Source organism: Rhinopithecus roxellana, chromosome 15, assembly GCF_007565055.1.
Source record: "Rhinopithecus roxellana isolate Shanxi Qingling chromosome 15, ASM756505v1, whole genome shotgun sequence".
In the NCBI taxonomy this organism is placed as follows: domain Eukaryota; kingdom Metazoa; phylum Chordata; class Mammalia; order Primates; family Cercopithecidae; genus Rhinopithecus; species Rhinopithecus roxellana.
Window position 1 is genome coordinate 16,809,404 of NC_044563.1, and position 26,987 is coordinate 16,836,390.

The 26,987-nt window shown below is 50.1% G+C and overlaps 1 protein-coding gene across 1 annotated transcript in view; it reads left to right on the forward strand.

The window, feature by feature from the left end:
* CRY2 (cryptochrome circadian regulator 2) overlaps window positions 1-26,429 on the forward strand; it is a 38,062-nt gene extending 11,633 nt beyond the window's left edge. The window contains exons 4-12 of the mRNA XM_010371046.1: window positions 1,507-1,691; window positions 3,013-3,101; window positions 9,317-9,457; window positions 11,533-11,844; window positions 12,094-12,245; window positions 12,371-12,573; window positions 12,884-12,976; window positions 14,133-14,274; window positions 24,092-26,429. Coding sequence (XP_010369348.1) covers window positions 1,507-1,691; window positions 3,013-3,101; window positions 9,317-9,457; window positions 11,533-11,844; window positions 12,094-12,245; window positions 12,371-12,573; window positions 12,884-12,976; window positions 14,133-14,272 — 1,315 coding nt within the window. The 3' untranslated portion in view covers window positions 14,273-14,274; window positions 24,092-26,429. The remainder of the gene's footprint in view (window positions 1-1,506; window positions 1,692-3,012; window positions 3,102-9,316; window positions 9,458-11,532; window positions 11,845-12,093; window positions 12,246-12,370; window positions 12,574-12,883; window positions 12,977-14,132; window positions 14,275-24,091) is intronic.
* The last annotated feature ends 558 nt before the right edge of the window (window positions 26,430-26,987 follow it).

A 26,987-nucleotide genomic window follows, 5' to 3' on the forward strand; every position in this document is an offset into this window, starting at 1 on the left:
ATTCAAGATCAGCCTGGGCAACATAGTGAGACCCCTCGTCTCTACTAAAAATAAAGAAATATATTAGCCACGCATGGTGGCACATGCCTGTAGTGCCAGTTACTGAGGAGTCTGAGGTGGGAGGATCACTTGAGCCCAGGGGCTTGAGTCTGCCATCAGCTGTGATCATGCCACATCACTCCAGCCTGGGTGACAGAGCGAGATCCTGTGTCAAAAAGAAAGAGTTCCCTGGGCTCTATGACTATCTGGGTTTCCAGGCCATGTTGCTTGGTGGTGGGGAGGGCTCTAGAGATCCCTGCAGGGAGCTGCTAACTACAGAGGAGCCTCCTCCCCTGGTGACAGCCTCTGTGCTTGCAGAGATTCTAGGAGGAAATCCTCTCCTCCCCTTCCCTGCCATGCCAGAGCTGTCACCCTCCTGCTGCTGCTGCTGTTGCTGCTGCTGCCAAGCCAGCAGCCGCCGCCGCTCCCCACCCCCACTCCCCAACCCAGTGCTGGCTGCCAAGAAGCCAGGTCACACAGCTGTGCACGTGAGCCGGGCCCTCAGGAGGAAAGGCTGGGTGTGGAGATCCTCCTCCTGCTGCGTGCCAGAGGAGGGGGAGGCACAGCAGAGGCAGCAGCCGACCATATATCTCCACTAACGCGGGGAGAGCGAGGTAGAGCAAACTGAGAAATGAACTCACCCAGCCAGATGGGCCTTGCGTAAGCTACTTCTTAGCCAGGAAGAGCCCCAGGAATGTGACTCCATACCATCCTAATTCATCCTTATATAAACAACTTCCATTCTGTTCTTTGCCCTCTGATACTCTTTCCTTCTTGCATGAGTGCAGTTATGTTTCCCTTGGTCATGAAAAATACTGTGTAAACTACAAGACACTCTTTAACTATCAGTTGTGGCCGTGAACTCTAGCCCCAGTCTTTGTATTTGGGAGGATAAGCTGTCCTCCATCTCTCTGTTCTATGTTCTAATAAATGGAGGCTAAGAAGGGGATGATTTTCCAAGAAAGGAACATGTCTGCTATTCCTTATGATGTTAGAGTAAAAAAAAAAAAGGAAAAAAAAAGAAAAAACATGTCTTCAGCTCTTATCAAAGAACTTTCTCCAGGGCTTACATGGTGGTAGAGGCCTATGGGGATTCCCGTAGCTTGGACAGATAGGCCAAGTGCCAGGCTGGTTAGTAGGGATTTTTCTGTGATTAGAGATATGTTCAGTCTCTGTCTTTAGGCAGCTCTGTGTCAACACCAGGGAACCTGGAATTGAGTCCCAGCTCTGGCCCTGCCTTGCTCCATTACTGAGGCACCTGCTCCAGCTCTCTGGGCTTTATTTTCCCTCTCGGTAAAATGGAGATGCGGCCTTCCTTGCCCCCTCCTTTCCACTCAGGCGTGGGACCTGTGAGTGGATGAGGAAAGCCACCCTCAAACCTTCAGAGTTTGGGTTCTTTTTTGGGTGGGCAGTGACCCAAATCACAGGGCCTTGTGGGTAACACTAGTTGTGCTTTGGGCTTCCCAGGATCATTGAGCTGAATGGGCAGAAGCCACCCCTTACATACAAGCGCTTTCAGGCCATCATCAGCCGCATGGAGCTGCCCAGGAAGCCAGTAGGCTCGGTGACCAGTCAGCAGATGGAGAGCTGCAGGGCCGAGATCCAGGAGAACCACGACGAGACCTACGGTGTGCCCTCCCTGGAGGAGCTGGGTACGTACTTCCTGCCCAGAGCCGCTTGTGCTGGTGCCTTCTTTTGTGTAAAGAAATTCTTTGTCAAAGTAATGCATGTTATTATAGAAAGGTTAGAAAGCACAGGAAAACAAAGATGGAAATGGCAGTCACTATTACTCCACCACCCAGAGGTAACCACAATTAATTTTAAACTATGGCCTTCTAGTATTTGTTCTGTTCATACATGTAATCTTCTGTTTCTGGTTCTAGATTGTGCCTCTGTTTTTGTACTTCCCTCTCACAGACAATACGGCACTGCCTGGTGCTGGTGTCTGTGGGCTTCTCAGTAACAGTATAGCTAGTACTGCTTCTGTTGAAAGCAGGGAGTCTGTCAGCCCCTCAGGTTACTAACTACACTCTTTTATCCCCCCTCTTTCTTTCTTTCTTTCTTTTTTTTTTTTATTCTTTTTGAGATGGAGTCTGCCCTGTCTGGAGTGCAGTAGCACAGTCTTGGCTCACTGCAACCTCCATCTCTTGGGTTCAAGCAATTCTCTTGCCTTAGCCTCCTGAGTAGCTGGGACTACAGGCACCTGTCACCATGCCTGGCTAATATTTATATTTTTAGTAGAGACGGAGTTTCTTTTTTTTTTTTGAGACGGAGTCTCTGTCACCCAGGCTGGAGTGCAGTGGCACGATCTCGGCTCACTGCAAGCTCCACCTCCCGGGTTCATGCCATTCTCCTGCCTCAGCCTCCCGATTAGCTAGGACTACAGGCACTCGCCACCACGCCCGGCTAATTTTTTGTATTTTTAGTAGAGATGGGGTTTCACCGTGTTAGCCAGGATGGTCTCGATATCCTGACCTCGAGATCTGCCTGCCTGGGCCTCCTAAAGTGCTGGGATTACAGACGTGAGCCATCACGCCCGGCTGAGACAGAGTTTCACCATGTTGGCCAGGCTGGTCTCAAACTCATGACCTCGAGTGATCCGCCCGCATTGGCCTCCCAAAATGCTAGGATTACAGATGTGAGCCACCCCTCCAATCTTTTGATCTGAACAAAGCTATTAGCCTTTTTCACCTGAAAACCACAGTTGCCAGCTAATCTGAAAAGGCAGGAGGTCCAGGATTGTTCTCACCTGCCTGGAGTGATGAGGGTGCAGGGGAAAGCAGAGAAAATAGTGACTGTGGGAAGAGAACCAAGTTGACCTAGAAAACGCTAAAACTTTAAGGATTACCTCACCCCCAGTAGCACCGAGACACTATGGTTCAGTTCTCATAAAGTTCAAATAACAGAACAGCCGTGCCGGGCTATCACTGAAATGGTCAAACCTCCTGTCTTGTGACCCTTCCTTCTCTTCAGGGTTCCCCACTGAAGGACTTGGTCCAGCTGTCTGGCAGGGAGGAGAGACAGAAGCTCTGGCCCGCCTGGATAAGCACTTGGAACGGAAGGTATGGGCCGTTTCTGAGACACAGAGCTGCAGATACTGATGTCCACACAGCAGGGGATGTCCATGTCCTTTAGTCTCTCTTAGCTCACACTGGTTGGAAAATGAAAAATCCTCCTATCCTCCTGATGGCCATAGCAACAGCAACACTAATAGCAGCTACCATTTAGAGAGTACTTACCATGTGCTGGTCACTAGGCTTGGCATTTCTGAGTTAAGTACCTGCTGGCATTTCTTTTCATCTTTCCAACAGCCCTACAAGGTAGGAATTAAGCTATTCATTCTACAGATTACAAAATTGAGGCTTAAAGAGGTTAAGTAACGTGCCTGAGGTCACAAAGTTAGTAATTACAGGTTGAGTATCCCTTATCCAAAGTGCTTGGGACCAAAAGTGTTTCAGATTTTAGAGTCTTGAATTAGGAATGCTCACCTTATAATATAGTAAGACCATGTTCTATGTTATTCTAAAGCTGTGTCAGATTGCTTTTCTTTGATCTGTGGGCAGATTCACCCTACTAAGAGGATATCTGGTCAGTAAAATCTATAAGATTATTTTGTGTTGATGTGTCTCCGCACCTTTTTGCTGGAACTCTTTCAGCGTGTTGATTTCCATTTGCTTGGACGCAGAGCAAATGGCCCACTTCCCAGTGCAGTGAGAACTGGGGAGGAAAGAAGCCCAGACCTCAGAGGCACAGTGTCACAAGGTCCTCACTTCCCCCTCCCCCCGCCCCGCAGCTAGAGGAGCAGAGAAAGTTCTCATGTCTGAGAACAGTGAGCTCCTAGTTTCCTGCCCCCTGCAGCTGGTTTATAAAATCTCAGCTTTTTCTATGCCTACTAAGATGGCTAGGTATTTTGCCTAGCAGCCAGATGATGATAATAGAACAAAAAAGCCAAGGCAAGTCTACTTGGGAAGAATGTTCTCCAGCCCTGGAGGTGTCCAGTCAACAGCGAAGGCCCACAGCCTCGATGTTTCTACCTGGGTGTTACCACCAGCTTGGGCCGAAAGCAAGCCCCACAGACTTAAAGGATGAGACCAGCTATCTCTGTCCACATTAAAAGCTTCATCTAGAGATTCTTGGGCCCAGTTTGAAGATAAAGGTTGGGCCAAGGGGCAGAAGGGTGGAGATGACAAATGGGATTGCAGGAGTAGAACAGGGCTTAAACCTATAAAGAGCTATCGTCTGTGGTTAGTTTTTATCAGCTGGAGAACGTTTTGTAGAGGGATGCCCCTTAGGTCACTGACAGGAGCTCCTTTTCCACATACCCCCAGCGGGCCCGTTCTCTCAAGGGCCCTTACACCATGGATGCATTCAGACTCTGTGTTGGCCAGAGGAAATACTGTGTCCTGCACATCTGGGAGAACAGATGGTGCTAGAGATACAGGAGTTGAACCTGATTTCAGGATGTTTATTTTAGCTTCCTTCAGTTCTCCAAATCTGAAGAGAGCATCTACTTGTGCCAGGATGTTCTAGCTTCTAGAAAGACTGCAAAACAAGATAGGCATGGAGTCTGTCTCCAGAAACAGTCTTCTGGAAATGATGGACATTAAACAAGGAATTACAGAAGTTCTAAGGGTTAGAAAGGAAAGTTCAGAGTGTTATGGGAGCAAAGAGCATGAGGATTATATCAATCAGTTCTTGCTTGCAAGCTGGCTTTTGAAAAACGGAAGGTTTTTTTAGGTTATATAACCAAGGGTAGCCTTCAGGCACAGCTGGATCCAGGTTCCAAAGAATGCTATGAGGAATGCATTCTCCATCTTTCAGCTGTGCTTTCCTCTCTATTATTTCATCCTCAGAGAGGCTTTCTTTGATCAGTGGCAAAGCTGGTCACCACCAGCTTATTTTCAGTCTGTTTAGCAATACTAGATAGAAGAAGGTATGTGCCTGTTTTCCAAAAGCATCAGGAAAATTCCCAAGGCATGTTTTCATTGGCCTGGTTTGGGTCATGGGACTGTCCCTGACTCAATGACTGTAGCCAGGTATAGGACCTGGCCAGACTTGCATCATGAGTCCACTCCCAGAACTGGAAGGTAGGTTTAATTCTGCTTTAACCACTCAGACTAGGATTAAGGAAGGCTGGTTCTCCACAGAAATATGAGATGCTGTTACTGAAGAGCGGAGGAAGCTACATGATCTTTACCACTGGGTTACCCAATGGTAGAGGAGGGCAAGCATCTCTCTATAAGAGTATTCTGATTATTAAATTAAAAAGGAATGATAGAATTTGAATACCACCATTTTGTAACCCTCAATGATGACGCATTATGTTTTGGTGACTGCTGACACCATAGAAGGAGGCAAGCATTATGTGCCCCCTATAGTCTTGTCAAAGGGATCAAACCTGAGTCCAGTCCAGTTTCTGGTACCAGCCACCAATGTGCAGGTGATACACAGGACAGAGCACTTGTTGAACTGCACCATGAGTATACAGTCAGCAAAATCCAGACTGTGGGAATCTCGGCAAGTCAGATGGCCTGGATTCTTTCCCAGAACAAGGGAAAGGAAAAGAAAGAAATGGCAGAAATGTGCAGATTAAAAGAAATTTAAATAACCTATTAAAGTTTTTTTTAAGGCCAGTCATGATGGCTCACACCTGTAATCTCAGCTCTTTGGGAGGCCAAGACAGGAGGATCTCTTGAACCCAGGAGTTCAAAACCAGCCTGGGCAACATGGCAAGCCCTCGTCTCTAAATAAAAACAAATTAGCCGGGTGTGGCAGTATGTGCCTGTAGTCCCAACTACTTGGGAGGCTGAGGTGGGAGAATCGCTTAAGCCCAGGAGGTCGCACCTGGGTGACAGAGAGTGGGGTCTCAAAAAAAAAAAAGGAAAAAGAATCCCAGCAATTTGGGAGGCCAAGGCGGGTGGAGCACTTGAAGTCAGGAGTTCGAGACCAGGCTGGCCAATATGGTGAAACCTCATCTCTACTAAAAATACAAAACTTAGCCGGGCGTGGTGGCGTGTGCCTGTAATCTCAGCTACTCGGGGCTGAGGCATGAGAATCGCTTGAACCTGGGAGGTGGAGGTTGCAGTGAGATGAGATCACGCCACTGCACTCCAGCCTGGGTGACAGAGTGAGACTCCATCTCAAAAAAAAAAAAAAAAAGAAAACTGAGTAGCTGGGATTACAGGTATATGCCACCATGCCTGGCTAATTGTCTTTTTAGTAGAGACGGGGTTTCACTATGTTGGCCTGGCTGGCCTCCAACTGCTGACCTCAAGTGATTCTCCTGCCTCGGCCTCCCAAAGTGCTGGAATTACAGGCGTGAGCCACCGCACTCAGGCAGAAATAAAGTTTTTTAAATGGCCAAGACTAAATTGCAACATGTAGGAATGCACATTTGGGTGAAAAAAAGAAGCTACTTAACACAAGGAATAACTGTGAAAAAATAGAGTCCTTCCTTTCAAACATGTTTTGCCAAAATAGAAAAATGTAAACATTTCAGAAATGCAGAAAGTGTTTATTATAAAAGCTGAGGTAGGAGTTATACATGTTGGGGGACAGGAGGGGACTATTTCTGGGATGAGCACATAGACTCTTGGGGTGGCTGTCAAAGCTGTTTCTCAAACCTTGGTGGTTTGCCTTAGAATAATTCATTAAGTCACACATTTGTGTGATTTTCTGTATCCATGTTTCATTCAAAATAAAAATGTTTTAAAAGTGGGGGGCTAGCAAACGTATGCGCAGGCAAAAATCCCTGGTGTCTGTTAGAGGTGCTTAACCTGATACCACAGGGGTTACCTGCAGAGGAGGAGGCCTTGAGGTTGCGACTTGAAGGAAGAGTTTCAGTTAACCAGGTGAAGTTGAGGGAAAGGAAGGCAGCGGGTCCAGAAGCAGCTGCTTGTGCACAGGCAAAGGCCAATGAGAGCAGATGCGTAAAGAGGAGGGGCAGTGGGAGGCAGAGGGTTCAAATGCATTGAGATCGCACCACTGCACTCCACCCTGACCCTGTCTCGAAAAAAAAGAGTAGGGGCAAGAGACAGAGCTGGAAAGACCTGGATGCTGGGGAGCCACAAAAGCCTTTGTGAAGATTTGGGCTCTGTCCTCAGAGCAACAGGAAGCCCACTGTGCATATTAACCTGAGCAATAGGCATTACATCACTGTGGTCGCAGTGTGGAGAACGAGTTAGCAGGGGATGGGAGTGGATGCAGGGAGGCCAGTCAGGAGGCTGTCACAATTGTCCAGTCTAGATATGACCTAGCCTGAACCAGGTTGGTGGCAGCAGGGAATGGAAAGAAAAGGACAGATTTGGAAATATTGGGCAGTAGAATTGACAGGACTTGGTGAGGGGATAAAGGATTGTGCCTTGGGCAGCTAAGTAGCCAGCAGTGTATTATTTGAGGTAGGGAGGTCAGTGGGAGTGTGGTTTTAAAGAAAGAAAAGGGCACGTCCACCTTGAGGTGCCTGAGAGGCAGCCAAGTAGAGGTTTCTAGCAGGCAGCTGGGTGGAGCAACCTGGGCTAGAGGTATGGATGTGGTGATTGTGTGCAAACGGGTGGAACTGGGAGCCATGGGCCTGGATAAGCTTGCCGAGGCACACAGTTGAGTAGAGAACCTAGGACTGAGCCCTGGGTGCCCACATTTAAGGGAGAGGTAGAGGAGATGGAGCTGGTGAAAGACCAAGAGCGCCAGGTGGCCGGGAGATACCAGGCAATGTGGAGTCACAGAGGCCAAGGAATTGAGGGGGTAAGACAGCACAGTCAGCAGGTGCAGCGCTGCTGAGAGATCCCAAAATACAAGGACAGAAAGTGCCTGCAGGACTCAGTGGCACAGAAGTCACAGGAGACTTGTGGGAGCCAGCCTTGTCAGGTGGCCAAGGCAGAAGCCAGAATGGGGTCGGCCAGAAATTTGGAGGTAGGGGAGGGGAAATGCAGAGAGGTGGGTTGTGAAGGAGGAAAAAGGACCCAAGTCCCTACAGGGTTGCCAGAAGCCCTTTGTTTTTATTTTGTTGTCTTTGCAAAAAGGAGAGACGAGATTATTTCCTCAATGTTTTGGGAGTGAAGACTTAGAAAGAAAGAGGTTGAACATGCAAGAGAAGGAAGAAAGGGGCTTCCAGAGCAGCCGGAGGTCTTGGCCTTGGGCAGAGTCACAGGAGGGGAGGAGGAAGAGGGGTAGGTGTGGGTGCAGGTGACTTTGTAGATTTAATGGCTGAGAGCAGAGGTGTTTCCCACCTGATGGCTTCTGTATCCAGCAGATTGTGGAGCAGGAGGCCTGAAGAGAGTCAAGGTTGTGAAACAGTATCATGGAGAGCGGAGTAAAGGATGTTGGAAGTTAAGAAAGTGAAAATAGGCCAGGCGCGGTGGCTCATGCCTGTAATCCCAGCACTTTGGGAGGCCGAGGTGGGTGGATCACCTGAGGTCAGGAGTTCAAGATCAGCCTGGCCAACATGGTGAAACCCCGTCTCTACTAAAAATACAAAAATTAGCCGGACACGGTGGTGCACACCTGTAATTCCAGCTACTTGGGAGGCTGAGGCAGGAGAATCGCTTGTACCTGGGAGGCGGAGGTGTCAGTTAGCCGAGATCGTGCCACTGCACTCCAGCCTGGGCCACAAGAGCAAAACTCTGTCTCAGAAAAAAAAAAAAAAAGTCGTGAGAGACTGCATGGAACAGCGAGTCAGGAAAGTAAAGTCCTATGCCAGCAACCAGTGATGATAAAAACATGACTGATAATGTTATATGACACATGGCCCCAGAAATGAATGACTCCATTGGTCCCCAGGAATGGATTAGAAGTTTCCTCCTTCCCCAGCTGCTGTTGAACAATAGTGCGAAGTCCCTGGTGTCTATAATATAACCTTAGGGCCACTAGTGACTGGAGAACGGACTGAGAGAGATATTCTCTTCTGTAAAGTAGAAGCCGTGTTTCCTGCTGTATAATTAGAGAGTTCGTTCAGTGCTTTCAGAATCTTTCATAACTCATTTTAATCTGCAGGAGACTGGAAATTTTGTTCTTATTTAATAGATACGTAGCTGAGGGATGTAATAACGTGTTCACAATCACCCTGCAAATTAAAGAGCAAGTCAGGGAAGGACATGGCCTCGTTGTTTGGTCTGATGGTGGTTCCATTTCAAAATCAGCTGGACAAGCACAGTGTTCAAGTGCTGGCTCCATGGCTGGCTGTTCTGTGACTGTAGGCAAGTTCCTTAACCACCCAATGCCTCCATTTTTTCCTCTGTAACATCCAGGCCTTTCCTTTTACCACCTTCTCTTTCCGCTGTAGGCCTGGGTTGCCAACTATGAGAGACCCCGAATGAATGCGAACTCCCTCCTGGCCAGCCCCACGGGCCTCAGCCCCTACCTGCGCTTTGGTTGTCTCTCCTGCCGCCTCTTCTACTACCGCCTGTGGGACCTGTATAAAAAGGTAAGGGGGACATACGTGCCCACATTGCAGCTAAGGCCTGCAGCCAGGCCTTTTGGGCTTGTCAGTCACCCTAAAAAAGGCACTGGTGGGAGGGGATTGGGCTGTGGCCCCTGGAAAGGCCTAAGTGTATGTGGATAGTCCAGAGGAGGAAAGAAGAGTCAATATCCAAGAGGGCAGAGCCAAGCACAGAGTGAACTGCCCACCAGAATGAAGCCCAGACCATCATGTAGAGAATAAGGACAGGCAGAAAAGCAGGCCTCAGGTGTGACCCTAGAGGTGGCATGTCCTCCGGCAGCTGGTGGACGGGGGCAAGGTCCCCAGGGTAACAGGCATGGAGAGGGTGAGGCTGGAGCCAGTCTGAAGTGGAAGAGCATAGCCGCCCACTCGGGGGCTGTGTCCACAGCATTCAAAAGGGGAGTCCAGAAACAGCAGTTGCCCATCAGCGATGGAGGGAGTGGTCTGGAGGGGCTGCACACAGAGCTGTGCTATATAGACAAGAAGCAAATAAGCCTGTGTTAACTGTCCCCAGAAGGAGAGAGGGCAACACAGTCAACATTCAGAGTGATCATCTTGTGCCTGTTTTTTGTTTCTGTTGTTTATTTAAGAGACAAAGTCTAGCTCTGTTACCCAGGCTAGTGTAGTGTGACCTGATCACAGCTCACTGCAACCTCAGACTCCTGGGCTTAAGCAATCCCCCTGCCTCAGCCTCTCAAGTAGAGCTAATTTGTTACATTCTTTGTAAAGATAGGGTCTTGCTATGTTGCCCAGGCTGGTCTCGAACTCCTGGGCACAAGCAATTATCCTCCCTTGGCCTCCCACAGTGCTGGGATTACAGCTGTGAGCCACCATGCTTAGCCATTGTGTCTACATTTGTTTGTTTGTTTGTTTGTTTGTTTGCTTTTGAGACAGGATCGCATTCTGTTACCCAGGTTGGAGTGCAGTGGTGTGAACACAGCCCACTGCAGCCACAACTTTTCGGGCTCAGGTGATCCTCCTACCTCAGCCTCCCCGGTAGCTGGGACTATAGGTGCATGCCACCACACCTGGCTAATCTTTTGTATTTTTTTGTAGAAACTGGGTTTCGCCATGTTGCCCAGGCTGGTCTCAAACTCCTGGGCTCAAGCCATCCACCCACCTCAGCCTCTCAAAGTGCTGGGATTACAGATGTGAACCACCACACCTGGCTCCATCTACATTTTTTAATGTTATCTCCTTATCCTTGCCATTATTGAGATTTTGTGGCATGGGATAGCTTTGCCAGTTTGGTGAGTAATCTTGTGACTTTAGGGAAGTCATTATTTGCTTGGAGGTCTGATTTCTTAATTACCTTATGGCCCCAGATCCAGGCTGTATGTATAACTTATTCAACCAAAATCCAGACTGAGCATTTTTCTTTCTTTTTTTTGAGACGGAGTCTCGCTCTGCCGCCCAGGCTGGAGGTGCAGTGGCGCAATCTCGGCTCACTGCAAGCTCTGCCTCCTGAGTTCATGCCATTCTCCTGCCTCAGCCTCCCCAGTAGCTGGGACTACAGGCGCCCACCACCACACCCGGCTAATTTTTTGTATTTTTTAGTAGAGACGGAGTTTCACCATGTTAGCCAGGATGATCTCGATCTCCTGACCTTGTGATCCACCCGCCTCAGCCTCTCAAAGTGCTGGGATTACAGGCGTGAGCCACCACGCCCGGCCCAGACTGAGTATTTTTCATGTGTGCTAATAGGAAAACTCCTTTTGACTTTCTAGAAGGTGGACCCAAACAAGGAACTCTGAGGACAAGGAACATGACCAGCCTTGGGAAGTTTGAGTCCTAGTGTAGATTCGTGTGGTGAGGCCCCTTCCTGCTGCCCAGCCCTCTGTAGCTTTCCTCTTGCTCAGAGCAGTGGCACAGTGCAGGCAGGGCCTGGGTATTGCACCTGCAGGCACACTGTGCCACTTCTAGGGGATAGTCCCTCCACATCTGGGAGTTGAGCTGCCAGGTCTGTGGAGGGCCCAGATTCCTTTGTAGAAGAGACCTGAGAGGCATCATGCTAAGAGCTGGGTGAGTGTTTGTATCTCTGTGCCACCCCTACCCCTCAGGTGAAGCGGAACAGCACACCTCCCCTCTCCCTATTTGGGCAACTCCTATGGCGAGAGTTCTTCTACACGGCAGCTACCAATAACCCCAGGTTTGACCGCATGGAGGGGAACCCCATCTGCATCCAGATTCCCTGGGACCGCAATCCTGAGGCCCTGGCCAAGTGGGCCGAGGGCAAGACAGGCTTCCCTTGGATCGATGCCATCATGACTCAACTGAGGCAGGAGGGCTGGATCCACCACCTGGCCCGGCACGCCGTGGCCTGCTTCCTGACCCGCGGGGACCTCTGGGTCAGCTGGGAGAGCGGGGTCCGGGTGAGTGCTCTCTCAGCGAAAAGCTGGCCTGTACCCTTTGGTCGGGACCAGCAAAGGGCAGCCCCCTTCTGGGCTGAGGGATGGGGTAGGATTTCTGGGTCCAAGTGATCCCCTCCAGATCTTCTGTGGCTTGCCTTCAGCAGAAGGGCTCTGGCTCCTGGGCTCTGGCTCCTGGGGGCACTGTGGTGACTTGGGAAAAAACATGGCAGCAGATCCCCAAGGAGGCTGATCATCCTCTCCCCTATCTAGGTATTTGATGAGCTGCTCCTGGATGCAGATTTCAGCGTGAACGCAGGCAGCTGGATGTGGCTGTCCTGCAGTGCTTTCTTCCAGCAGTTCTTCCACTGCTACTGCCCTGTGGGCTTCGGCCGTCGCACGGACCCCAGTGGAGACTACATCAGGTGAAGATGCAGACCACGCTCTCTGGCTTCTGACCACTGTGGCCTCCTACTAGGATGGGACACCCTGGGCCCTTTGAAGGAGGGTCTAGGTATGCTGACGGGTCATCTGGTGTGTCTTATTTCAGGCGATACCTGCCAAAATTGAAAGGGTTCCCCTCTCGATACATCTATGAACCCTGGAATGCCCCAGAGTCAATTCAGAAGGCAGCCAAGTGCATCATTGGTGTGGACTACCCACGGCCCATCGTCAACCATGCCGAGACCAGCCGGCTGAACATTGAACGAATGAAGCAGATTTACCAGCAGCTCTCGCGCTACCGGGGACTCTGTAAGGACACAAACACCTAGCTCACTGAAGGGAAGGACAGCACCTGCGGGCTCGGGGGTGCCAGATGGGGATGTCCAGATACTTGCAAAGGGAGGCTGAGTGCTGTCTTTCAGGTTGACACCTTCTCTGGGTATGGGACACTGCAGGCTGGAATGGACTGGGCCTCCCTGAGTAGTTGTAGGGCAGTGGGAAGAAATGGAACCTCAGTGTCTTGCTCCTACCCTCCCCACCCCAGCTTGCTTTATCCTTCCCTGTAACCCTCTGCAATCCTGCGGGATGGCACTCTGATTACTCCCCACCTCTCTCCCAGGTCTACTGGCATCTGTCCCTTCCTGTGTGGAAGACCTCAGTCACCCTGTGGCAGAGCCCAGCTCGAGCCAGGCTGGGAGCGTGAACAGTGCAGGTGAGCAGCAGCAGCCAGCCTCCAATGGCCTCCTGTGGCCTGTGCCACCACTTCAGTCATTCAGGACTGAGACCAGAAGGAGGCCTTGCCCAGCGGAGCTTATATTCCACCCAGGGCAGTCAGATAGTAAAGGAACCAAGTCAGATCATTTCAGATAACAAGTGCTTTGGAGGAAAAGAAAGTCGAGTGCCTTGACAGAGGGACTGGGAAAGAAAGGTTTCTTCTGCGTCACTTGAGATTGGAGCAGTCGGGGAACACCTCTGTAAGCAGAGACCCACGTCATGAGCACTGGCCAGGCCTGCCACACACTGAGAAAATACCATTCCAGACAAAGGGAGTAGCAAGAAAAAGCTCACAAACAGTACCGAGCTTAGCCCATTCAAGGAACCGAAGGGAGGTCAGTGTGGCGGCATGTCCCAGTGAGGAGCTGGGGAGATGAGGACAAGATACAGCATGAGCAGCATGTGGCAGGCCCGATGTCTGAGACGAGGACTAGGATTCAGCCTTCAGTGCACTGAAGGATGGTCAGTAGGGCAGGGCATCATTGGACTTAGGTCTGAAAAAACTCCCTGGACTGCTGGGTGGAGATTGGACAGTGTAGGCCAGAGCGGGCATAGGGAGGCCAAAGAGGAGGCAGCACAGACAGGGCGGTGGCCGCACGGAGAAAGACTGGACAGATTTGCTGGATTTGGAGCCTCCTCCCTTCTTGGGGATGAAGATGAGTAACATGAGATGGCACGAACACGGGTTTTTCTAGTTGGGCCAGCTAGGCTGCCTCCATGGGCAGCATGCCTCCTTCTCAGGGTCCTTGCTCTTTGCTGCTCAGGGAGGCTGATTCAGGGTTGCAGAGGGAATGCCTGACCTTCAAAGCAAGGACAGCAGGCAGGCCAAGTCAGTCTGTGGCCCACAGCCCATGCCATTTGGGGCCCAAAAGCTGTCCCTGATACCAGCAGGCCTGCTCGGTCATGTTCTCCTTAGACATTTCCAGGCAAAGTCACTGCTGAAAGCAAGGCCGAGGGGCAAGTCTGAGGAGCAGCATGCTGGCATTCCGTTGATGAGTGTGCTACCTGTCCCTTAAAGAGCTGCTGCTGCATAGTGTGGGGTCATTTTGGCTGCATGCACAGTCTGTGTGACCCTTTGACACGCTTCCCTACAGGCCCAAAACCACTACCCAGTGGCCCAGCATCCCCCAAACGCAAGCTGGAAGCAGCTGAGGAACCACCTGGTGAAGAACTCAGCAAACGGGCCAGGGTGGCAGAGTTGCCAACCCCCGAGCTGCCAAGCAAGGATGCCTGAGAGTGAGTGACAGCAGTCTAGATTCAACCTCAGGAAGGAAGGTGGGAGCGGGGGCACCTACTGCCCTGCCGGCTGAAGGTTAAAACATAACAAACTAGATGAAAATCTGGTGGGACCACCCAATGCTCAGCCACTAAAGCTTTACCATTTTACGTTGGCAGCTGGGTTAAATCCTGGCTCAGGGAATGAGTACTTTCTGGATCACATCTGTGTGACCTTTACCATTGGGCCAGCTGTGGTGGCTCGTGCATGTAATCCCAGCACCTTGGGAGGCCAAGGTGGGAGGATCACTTGAGGCCAGGAGTTCAAGACCAACCTGGTCAAACCAACATAGTGAGACTCCATCTCGAAAAACAATAATAATAACAGTCTGGTGGGACTGCATGACTTTTAGGATTTCAGCTCAAAAATCCCACCATTCTGACTTTTATCAGAGATTTAAAAGTCAAGCCCTTTTCTGTTTTTTGTTTTGTTTTGTTTTGTTTTGTTTTGTTTTGTTTTGTTTTTGCTAGCTAAGGGAAAAAGGGAGGCATGGGGTCGAGGGGTGGCACTTTCTACCTATTAAAGTGAGTCACGCTCAACAAAAAGAAAGCTGAGACCTGTGTGTGAAGCAGTGGGGAAAAGGCCCATTGCAGGGTCTGAGGCTGCTCCAGGCCCCCTGCTCTCCGACAGGCTGTGTTCTGTAGGCCAGCCAGTGGAGGGCAGCACTGACCTTGAGAAGCCTGGACAGAGGGCTGTGCTGTGTCTCACTCAGTCCAGCCCTGCCTGAGGACCAGTAGACCCAATCTGTCATCATCTTTGCTTTTGCGGCCTTTCCTCCCTTCTCACCCGTCCTGTGGCCTCAGCTCTGCACCTCCCTGGCAGCACTCATCTTGGAAGCCTCCCGAATGTCGTCAAAACACTGGCTTATCCTTTCCCAGAGCAGGAAGGGCCTTTTATGCCCCTCTTGGGGAAATGTAAATTCCTGTCCCCTGAGTCATCATCCCAGGCTGTTCCTTATGTACCGTGTCTTCGTCATGGAGGGTGGCTTTTCTCCATGGAGCTGATAGGTTCTTTTTATCAGATCCCTCTTTCTTCAGGGCCAGGCTGCAGCCATCTGGTTTGAGTGTCTGGATTTGTGTGCTCACTGAGATGGGCATTTGATGCCTGCACCCTTCACCTTTTCTGGGCTCTTTGACATAGTCATTGCTGATGGACAGATGTGTGCTGTCTTGTTCCTGGGAGTACCACCAACCTACTCTCTCTCAGTTATCTCTTAGCTCTGTGATACTAAGCAAAGTTCATCCTGTATTACAAATTTGGAACTTGCCAGGCTGACACTCTGATTTTCGGATGAGAGGACCAAAGAACAGAGAGGTTAAATGTCTGGGTCAAGGTTGCTTAGTAAGTTAATGGTGTCCAATTCAACATGAAATTGTTGCCAGCAGGTGGGTGAAGAAGGGGGAGCATTAAACATATAAAATGTGATGTGCTGTCCATCCACAAGAATTGAACAGTCTGCTTAGATAAAAAGGAGCAATAACCTAGAATTCCTGGACAAACGATACAGACTATACAAGCTTAGCAGAAGGGAGCTGGTGTGGTCTGGAACAATCAGGAAACACATCACAGAAGTTTGCACTAGGGGGCCTGAAAAGTGAATTGGATTCAGGCAGTGAGCAGGGCACTTAGGACAAGAAAAACAGCTGAAAGTTTATGTGATCTTATACAAATGACTTAACTGCTATGAGACTCAGTTTCCTCACCTGTAAATTAGGTTGCTGTTGCATCAATTAAATGATTAAATCTGGGCCGGGCCCAGTGGCTCATGCCTATAATCCCAGCACTTTGGGAGGCCAAGGTGGGTGGATCACCTGAGGTCGGGAGTTCAAGACCAGCCTCACCAACTTGGAGAAACCCAATGTCTACTAAAAATAGAAAATTAGCTGGAATGGTAGCACATGCCTGTAATTCCAGCTACTCAGGAGGCTGAGGCAAGAGAATCGCTTGAACCTGGGAGGCAGAGGTTGCAGTGAGCTGAGATTGCGCCATTGCACTCTAGTCTGGGTGACAAGCAAAACTCCGTTTCAAAAAAAAAAAAAAAAAAGATTAAATCTGTATGTGTCAGCTAGAAATGTAGGGGTCTGCTAATAATAGAAAGTTCAATTACTGTGGCTAAAACAAATAGAGGCTTATTTTTCTTACCTAACAAGGGGCCCAGAAATAGTGTTGGTGGTCTGGGCTTGGATGGCAGCCCCCGCTTCAGCCATCAATTCTTGATCAAAGAGGAAAGAGAAGGGACAGCAAGGGCAGCTGCACTCCTTCCATACACATATCAAGAGCTCATACTTTGCCAGACACTGTTCCAGGCATTGGGGGATGTGGTTGTGTACAAGACTGGCAGTGTCCCTTCCCCCTTGGGTGCGTATTAGTGGAAGGAGACAGACAGTAAACAAATAAATATTTAAAATTTCAACAGGGCAGCCGGGCATGGTGGCTCATGCTTGTAATCCCAGCAGTTTGGGAGGCTGAGGCGGGTGGATCACGAGGTCAGGAATTTGAGACCAGCCTGGCCAACATGGTGAAATCCTGTCTCTACTAAAAATAGAAAAATTAGCCAGGCGTGGTGGCAGGTGCCTGTAGTCCCAGCTACTTGGGAGGCTGAGGCAGGAGAATCGCTTGAACCCAGGAGGCAGACGTTGCAGTGAGCTGAGATCACGCCATTGCACTCCAGCCTGGGTGACAGAGCTAGACTCAGTCTCACCAAAAAAAAAAAAAAAAAAAAAGAAAATGTCAAGAGGCCATAAGTGCTATGAAAACAATAAAATAAAGGTGGGTAAGAAAGTAAGGTCAGGGCACAGAAGAGGTTGCAGTTCTGTGTTATAAAGGTTGCTGGTCCCGGGACCATACTTGGAGAATCAGTGACTTAGACCAATCAAAATCCATTTTCTGAGCCAGGCCCATTGCCTCCTCAACACATTTTAGGTTCTGTTAACCAGGAAGTGTGGATACTGGTAGTCGGCTAACGGTGACTGTGTAATAGGCAAGACGCTTCTCAAGTGTGTGGCTTGTAAGTCCTTGGTAAGCAGCAGTTATTATAAGTATTGTTATGATTATTATTGTAGAGGAACACAAGGTTACGCAATTGGGTCTGATGATGGAGGGTTGTAAATGGCAGGCATGTGAGTCTGCTGGTGTACTCTCTGGGAGTGAAGAAACATTTTGGAACAGGAATGATCAAATTGGCATTTTGGGAGGATGAATTAGGCATTGGGCTAGGACCTGCAGAGGAACAGGTGGGAGCGAGAAAGCCAGTTGAGAGGCTTGGCAGTGATTCCAAGGGAAGACATGACAAGAGTGCAGAGGTAAGCACCCATCTCTTGCCCTGGAGTCCAGAAGATTGTCGGCCTATTGGGATTTTAAGGACTGATTCTTGAGGTTTACTCTGCCCTCCAGTGGTGGCTCAGTGGGGAATTAGACCAGGCTAGACTGTGAAGGTTGGGGGTCCAGAGGTCAGACGACTTGGGGAGGTGCAGACTTCCCTCCAAGACAGACTAGGGAGGAACAGCTGAGAGGAGAGTATACCATGTCTCACCATGTGCTGGCAGAGGCACCTGGGCCTAAGGATGCTTAGCATCCTCATCTGTAAAACGGTGATAATAGCATCTTGTCACCTGCCCTACCCATCAAGCTTACATGTTAGGAAAAGAAAATGAAAAACCACATGTGAAAAGTCTTTGAATATGTAAAATGCACTATACAAATGGAATCACATTATCATCTTGCACTTTCTTCTCCGGGTGTCTTTGATTATGTTGGGGTTACTTCAGTCAGAGCCAGCACCCTGAGCTGAATGTACCACAGAACTGTGGCTATGTAGCCCAAATTAGTATCATATTATATTGGGTGGGGTGGGGGTTGGGGAGACTTGTCCCTTTGACCCCATTTCCTCTGTCATTTTTAATTGTGTGACTTTGGGCTGGATCCATAGCTCTTCTGCCATGCTTTAGGTGTAAGATGTGAATAGTCGTTCTTCCCCAGCCTGAAGGCTACATCCTGGGCCTTTTGAGGTCTCCTTTAGCTCTGAGCTCTATAGTTCTGGATTCTGTTTTTCTAATGCCTCAGACCTGTGGCAGTGTACAGGGTGGACAGTCACTTAAAATTTAAACTGATCCGGTAGGAAAACATGGCCTCCAATCAGTAGGTTCCACACTTACCTCAAATCCACACCAGCTGTCTGTTCTGCATTAAGTTTTATTTTACAGCATTCACTAAACTGAAAAACAAGCCAGCCCCCAAATAGCTATTGTTTCAAATGGTTCCCCATAATCCCCAAAGCTGCTGACTGCTTCGGATTCCATTAGCCTTGAATTGTGTACAGATTTCTCTCATTGGTCCAATTATTTTACCGTGGGGAGAACAGCTCACGTGTTCCATTTGCCCTTCGGCTGGTACAGACTGATCTGTGGAGAGAAGCCCCGTTGAATACAAAAGATTCCTGGCCAAGGATCACCTCTTCCCCTCCCCCGCCGGCTTTTGTTAGCCCTGCAGTAAGCCTGACTGGGTAAATCATCAAGTAAAACCTGACTTCTGGATTCTTCTCCTTGATGTCTTTTTGACACTAGTTTACTTGTATACTCTGTCCTTGTAAGGTGAAAGGCACTAGCAATTGGTAAAATGCTAAATAGTGGAAGTAGAGGCAGTGTGGCATTGGCCAAAGAGCCCTGCGTTACACTCAGACCAGTGTCTGCATCCCAGACCTGCCAGCATTACACTCAGACCAGTGTCTGCATCCCAGACCTGCCAGCATTACACTCAGACCAGCGTCTGCATCCCAGACCTGCCTGCATTACACTCAGACCAGCGTCTGCATCCCAGACCTGCCAGCATTACACTCAGACCGGCGTCTGCATCCCAGACCTGCCCGCATTACACTCAGACCGGCGTCTGCGTCCCAGACCTGCCCGCATTACACTCAGACCGGCGTCTGCGTCCCAGACCTGCCCGCATTACACTCAGACCGGCGTCTGCGTCCCAGACCTGCCCGCATTACACTCAGACCGGCGTCTGCGTCCCAGACCTGCCCGCATTACACTCAGACCGGCGTCTGCGTCCCAGACCTGCCCGCATTACACTCAGACCGGCGTCTGCGTCCCAGACCTGCCCGCATTACACTCAGACCGGCGTCTGCGTCCCAGACCTGCCCGCATTACACTCAGACCGGCGTCTGCGTCCCAGACCTGCCCGCATTACACTCAGACCGGCGTCTGCGTCCCAGACCTGCCCGCATTACACTCAGACCGGCGTCTGCGTCCCAGACCTGCCCGCATTACACTCAGGCCGGCGTCTGCGTCCCAGACCTGCCCGCATTACACTCAGGCCGGCGTCTGCGTCCCAGACCTGCCCGCATTACACTCAGGCCGGCGTCTGCGTCCCAGACCTGCCCGCATTACACTCAGGCCGGCGTCTGCGTCCCAGACCTGCCCGCATTACACTCAGGCCGGCGTCTGCGTCCCAGACCTGCCCGCATTACACTCAGGCCAGTGTCTGTGTCCCAGATCTGCCACTTGCCTCTTGTGAGACTCCACCCAAATAGTCTCTGATTCTCAGTTCCTGCCTTGAAAATAAGAAGTTTAGACTCATGTCCCCTAGCGCTTTCCCTGGTATTTCATAAGTAGGCGTTGACTGATGGCTGTCCCTCCCACTTTCTTGCATGATCTGCATGCTGTGGGAGGGGTAAAGGTGTGGTTGACCTGAGGAATGAGACTGAGCTAAGAGCTTCAGCTCTCTGTCCCATCCAGGCCCAGCTGTACTTCCCTGGCCCTCACTTGGAAGCAGGTAGCAAACCCTCTGCCTTTCTCAAGCTCTTGGGCACTGTGCCTTGCCCAATATGATAGGGAGAGGGAAACATTGAGACTCAGTGACAGTCTGCAAACAAAGTTTCCTCCAGACTGTCAGCTGTTGTGGACCCTCTGCCAGCATAAACTCATGCCTGCACACGTGCATCCACCCCTCCAGAGTGAGGAGCATAGGGACGGGCGGACTTACACACTTGGGTTCTTGATAGCATCTAGTGGATGGAAAGGGGTGTGAGGGCAAAGGTACCCAGGAGGCCATGCTAACTAACATTGGGGTACAGAGGGAGACAGTCATTCCGCTACTTTTTGTTCCAGTTACATCTGTGTTTCTTGTATTAATGACAGGTTGGAAGAGTTGGACAACTAAGATATTGATTTTTCAGTGAATGTTTTATGAGTTAGTTTCTCCCTTCGTGCCTCCCCTTGGCTGTTCTTCCCTTCCCTTTAGTCCCGCTGTCGTCATTTTTCTGCAAGACCTCATTTGATTTCCCCAGACCCCTTTTTCTACAGACACATGCCCTAACTTGAGGACAAGAGCATAGCACCAACTGGTTATCTGCTGATCAAGCAGCTTGAGTAACTAGTTGAATAGGCCTTTGACCAGCTTTGCAGGCAAGGCCAAGCTGGTTCTTCTAAACCTTGGTTTTCTGCGTTGGTAGATTTGAAACTATCATAGAGGGACTTGGGTGACTAGGGCTTATGTGAGGCCAGGACACTGCCATCTCCCTTCATTAGCATGCCCAGAACTAACTGGTGCTGAAGTCAACATATGTCTGAATTGTTATTATTATATCCACCTGACTATACCTCACCCCCTTATCTTCTAAGCTTAAGCATTGGTTCTTAAACCCTGTTTGGGTTACTCCCCATTTTGGAAAGTGTGATGGAGGATGGAACCCATACCCAGAAAACTGCATATGTTCACACACAGAGAGGAATGTGCACATCACTGCAGAGGCTCCATGGACTGCCCCAAAGCCTATCCTTGGACTCCTTAAGGCGCAGGAACCCCAGATTAATAGCAGTTATTCTAAGGAGTCTTCATGCACTCTTTATCTTCCCCCATCCCTGAAAATGGATAAAACACACACAAAAAAATGGAGGTGTTGGGTAACGAGGACCTTTTGTGGTATATCCTGCAATCCTGAGTTTTCTATTTCAGAAGAATAGCCATCTCTTTAGTTTAACAACAGGGGCCAGAGAGAGCCCTGTGTGTGGAGTATACACTCACAATCAGCATATTTCAATAAACACATGTATACCTTAATAATACATACATTTATTTGTAGCAAAAAAAAAATGGCTAGGCTATTATAATACAAGCTTAAAGGGAAAAATTATTGAAAATAACACACATTTTAAAGAATAAAACCACAGCCAGGTGCGGTGGCTCACGCCTGTAATCCCAGCACTTTGGGAGGCCAAAGTGGGCAGATCACCTGAGATCAGGAGTTCGAGACCAGCCTGGGCAACATGGTGAAACCCCATCTCTACTAAAATACAAAAATTAGTCAAGTGTGGTGGTGGGTGTCTGTAGTCCCAGCTACTTGGGAGGCGAGGCAGGAGAATTGCTTGAATCTGGGAGGCAGAGGTTGCAGTGAGCCAAGATCACACCACTGCACTCTAGCCTGGACAATAGAGCAAGACTCTGTCAATTAAAAAAAAAAAAAAAAAAAAAAAAAAAGCCGGGCTCAATGGCTCACGCCTGTAGTCCCAGCACTTTGGGAGGCCAAAGTGGGTGGATCACCTGAGGTCGGGAGTTCAAGACCAGCCTGACCAACACGGAGAAACCCCATCTCTACTAAAAATACCAGATTAACTGGGTGTGGTGGCACGTGCCTGTAATCCCAGCTACTCAGGAGGCTGAGGCAGGAGAATCGCTTGAACCCAGGAGGCGGAAGTTGCAGTGAGCCAAGATCGTGCCATTGCACTCCAGCCTGGGTGACAAGAGTGAAACTCTGTCTCAAAAAAAAAGAATAAGACACAGTACTGACCTATACAGGTACCCACTCTTAGGTCTGCTCTTTATTTTGCCCAGCTTCCAGATAAATTATCATCAGATAAAATCTGCTTCAGATTTAGTATGTGGCCTTAAAAGCATCGCATGTGTCAGAAGACTAATACTGAATCCTTGCCTCCAATGTCTTTGACTTTAAGAGCATGTTCCCTTTTTGAATAACAGCTTAACTCACATGTATGTCTGTTGGATATTAGTCTTCATGCTGCCATGTTGAATTTCTTCTAAAAGTCTTCCCCAAAAGTCTTAATGAGTAATACTATCATACAGAGATTACTTGCTGGTAAAAATACAGATTTGAGAATCAGACAGATATGGATTTCCTTCTTGGCTCTGCCACTTATGAATGCTGTTGTCCTGGGCAAGTTCCTTCTCCTCTCTGGCTTCTGTTTTCTCAACAGAAATGGAGGGCAAGCTTCTAGGTTACTGGGATCTCAAGTTTGTTAGTCTGCTCAGGCTGCCATGACAAAGTACCACAGACTGCGTGGCTTAATCAACAGAAATGTGTCCTGTCACTGTTCTGGAGGCTAGAAGTCTGAGATCAAAATGTCGCCAAGGTTGACTTCTTTTCTTCTGAGGCTCCTCTCTGTGGTTTATAAGCAGCCATCTTCTCCGTATATCTTCACATGGTCTTCTTTCTGTACTGTTCGGGTCTAAATTTCCTCCTCCTTTAAGGACACCAGTCATATTGGATTAGGGCCCACACTAATGACTTCATTTAACTTAATTACCTCTATAAAGACCTTGTCTCCAAATACACTCACCTGGGGTACTGGGAGTTAGGACTTCAATATAAGAATTTTGTTGGGGAGGGGGGGGGTGGGCCGGGCGCGGTGGCTCAAGCCTGTAATCCCAGCACTTTGGGAGGCCGAGACGGGCGGATCACGAGGTCAGGAGATCGAGACCATCCTGGCTAACCTGGTGAAACCCCGTCTCTACTAAAAAATACAAAAAACTAGCGGGGCGAGGTGGCAGGCACCTGTAGTCCCAGCCAATCGGGAGGCTGAGGCAGGAGAATGGCATAAACCCGGGAGGCGGAGCTTGCAGTGAGCCGAGATCCGGCCACTGCACTCCAGCCTGGGTGACAGAGCGAGACTCCGTCTCAAAAAAAAAGAAAAAAAAAAAAAAAAGAATTTTGTGGGGGACAGAATTCAGCCGCAGCACAAGTGTATAGTACCTGACCCACGGCAGGCTTAGCAAGCCCACTTATTACCTACCTCACCCACATTTAAACTGCACAAACTTTTAATGGGACGCTGCGTGTCTCTGTAGACTCTCAGACACACTAAACCTATTTAAACAGGTAACCCAGCATTGTGACAGGCACACCCTGTCCTTCCTTTGTTATCAGGGATGAAGCTGTTTCTTCTCTTTGCCCCAGATTCCGGATGTCATAAATCTTTAAAATGAGTCATCCTTGTGTCTCCTCTCTCCCTCCTGCCCCCACAATCTTCCAGCACTGTGCCAGGGTGCTTTCATCTATATGTGGAAATGTGCTCACCTGCTGATTCTAAACTCAGTCATTGCCTTACTCTTCAAAATTACTGGTCCCAGCGGGCTTCTCTTCCAGCCATTTTTTCCTGATTCTCCATCTCTGGCAGCAGCTGCTATGCCTTGATTCAGAAGCTGCCCTTGTCATATCTGAGCAAGTATCCCCCAAGGCTTCACGTGACTCTCACATAGCCTTGTCCTCCTCCTCCTCCTCTGCTGCCCGCAGCCCTGGGTGGAGGGCCTGCAGGGGGGAGCTTGTTCTGCATCAGCACTTCAGAGGGGCAGTATTCTTTCATCCCAGTGGCATCCCAGCAACAACCTGTCCCCAGGTACCGTGGCCCTTTCAGCTCACTCTTTCAGCTCTTCCCAGTACCCACTCTGAGTGTCCCCAGAGAAGCAGCCAGAGGAGCTTGTGTCCCTGGGCAACTGAGCAGCCTCCTGAATGCTCCTTTTGCACTTGTTTTTCTCTTCCAGCTGCAGAGCCCTTGCTCCGTGAGCAAAGCCTGGGTGCCCAAGCAGCCACCGCGGCAGCAGAGTACAACCTGCAGAGAAGCTGATCACCGGGCAGAGATAGAGCGAGCATGTGTGTGTGTGTATGCGCGTGTGCAGAGGAGGGAGTGGTGTGCCTGTTTGCGTGTGCATGCATCTGTTGACACTCGTGATTCTGAATGTTGCCTGGGCTAGGAGAGTACCTGTAGCACGCCAGTGCTGTTTCCCGGCCTCCAGACACAAGGCTCGAGGTTATGGCAGTGACTTTCAGCCGAGACCTGTTCCTGCAAGCCAGCTGCCTTGTCTGAACAGAACCTAGTGGTAGGACCCTAGCAGGGATTCTGGCATCTGCCTCCCCAGACCTCCTTCCCTCCCTCCTCCCGTCAGACTGTGGAGCAGGAGGGCAGCAGTTCTGGCTCTTGTCCAAAGCATGGGATTCTGGAGGCAGCCAGAGCCCTGCTGAGTTCCTGCTTTCTGACCTGGAGGCTGAGCAGGCCAGAATGGATGGAGGCTGTCCAGACGTAGCCACCTGGCCTCTCTTTCTTATTTTAAAATTCTCTGCTACTGGGCTCAGTCCCAGGCCCTTCCTTGGGCATCTGGGACTGAGCATATGAGGCCACAGACAGATCGAAAAAGTTTCCGCCACCCTACAGAAGTACACGCAGATACCTGACTGGTGTGGGATATGCCTGGTACTGTAATAGGAGCCTAAGACAGCACACCTACCTTTTCAGGATTTAGAAGCTAAGTTAGAAAGAGAATCCCAGCTGTCATTATTCCTATCTCAGAAGCTGAGAGCCAGCCTCAGAGCTTACCCAGGAGCTGTGGAGGGCCAGGGTCAAACTCAGTCACTACCAGGAGGAGACCAGGTTCCAGTGGCATCAGGTCCCCTGGTTTCTCTGGCCATACTCCAAGGCACCACCACAGTGCTGCCAGTGAGGACAGCTGACACCCAGCCAGGGAAACCATTCTAGTCTTTGTTCTCTTGGCTTCCAGGGCCTGCCCTGGACTTGTCAGCATCCAGACTGCCGTGTCAGCTCTCCCAGTAGCTGAGCTCCAAGGACTCAGGTGGAGGGACTCAGGGATGGGGACTGCCAGGGGCAGTTGGCAAAAGTCTGAGTAGAGATTACACCCAGCACACCATCCCTTCCAGGAGCAGTAGGTGGGAGGTTTGACCCAGAGAAGCCAACCCTTGCATTCCAGGAGTGGCCTGTGCCTCCCACCGCTTCCTTCCCACTGCCAAAGGCCTGCATTGAGAAAGATGTCATGGAAAGGACAATGGTGGCCAACGAGAGCAAGTCTTCCTTCCACCCTGTGGCCTGCACTTGAGCCACAAAGAGTGTGTGTGTATATGTGGTACGTGTGTGTGTGTGTGTGTGGCTATGAGGCTGATTCCTGTTTGGATTTTTGTCCTCACATGTATCATTAAGCTGGCCTTTGGGCCATTTCCTTTCTACCTCCCCATGACCTTTCCTAGCCTCAGATCTGTTAATTCTTTTGGCCCCAGCCCGATCCCTCACTGTCCTCTGTCCTTGGACCAGAACCCTGGGGCCAGACCCATCTCCTGTAGCTGTCCACCACACTGACAGGCTTCTTCCTGAGATATCCTCAGGTATTCTCAGCCAGAGAGCTGCCTTTAGAGTCCAACTGTTCTATGTATGTCACCCTCACTAGAAATGTCCCGTCATCGTTGGAGGGGAGCAGGGCACAGGGGATGGTGTGCATTCAAAGCGTTGGGTTGCGGGCTTCCCTGTTCCCTCAGCCCCAGCCGAGAGGAAAGAGTGTCAGGGGCCATTGCCAGAAAGAGAGTAAAGCAAACCTGGAAGGGCAAATCTGAGACTTGGGAAGGCCAAAGGCCGAGGCCCAGATTCAGTATTCACTAGCAGTGCCTTCAGGTAGCAGGATGATTTCTTTTCCTGCCTGTCTGATGCTGGCTCTCTCCTAAGGTACAGGTTGGCAGAACCACCTCCTCCTACTTCTCCACCATCCCTGGCATGCCAGCCCATTCCCAGATCAACCTGCCAGTGCACTCTTGGAGGCAGTGCACTCCTGGAGCCAGGAGGGAGGGGCAGGGTGGAGAGGGTATGTCTTGTAGCCTGGAGCTCCACAGTGGCTTCATGCCTCCCTTCTCCCAGCTCAGGTGGCCCTGAGGGCTCCCTCGGAACAATGCCCCAAATCCTGACCTAAGGGTCAGCATGGGGAAGAGATGGTTGCAGGCAAAATGCACTTTATAGAGATTTTCTATTGCTGGGAAAGTGTGTTTCTCCCATAGTATGTTTGTGAATATTCACTTGTTTTATAAATGTCTGACCTGTCTGAGTAAGGTTGTGCTGTCGTCAATCTTGTGGGAGGTCTGGAAACCAGGGTTTTGGTAAGGCTGAGCCTGAAAGAAGCTATCAGCCACCCCATCTTGGTTCTGTGGGAGTCAGGAGCCTCCTATTCCTCCTTAGGAAGGGAAGCAGCCAGAGCAGACTGGGGCAGCTTGGTCAAGAGTTGGTCCAGAGCTTGGTCAAGAGTTGGGGGTCAACTGGCCAGAATAGTACGAGCACTCTGGGCCCAGAGTGAGGGTCCTGAGTGCCATCCTGCAGTGCCACCCAGCCTCGCAGCCCACTTAAACACCCCCAGGCTGGGGGTCAGTCAGTGCAGGGCCTTCTCCAGGCCCTCAATCCATCCTTTAATTCAGTGCAGCCACTTAAGCTGCAGCCCAGGGGTGAACTGTGAGTAGGGGATGCAGGCTCTCTGGCTGTGACTAGGTGGTTGAGATCTGCCCACAGCCAAGCCTAGGGCGCCTGGATGCTGGCTTTGTCTCCTGCCCCCCTGGCCAGAGAATGGCACCTTTCTTTGCAGTGTGCTCTGCTTCCATGCTAGGGGATGCTAGCCT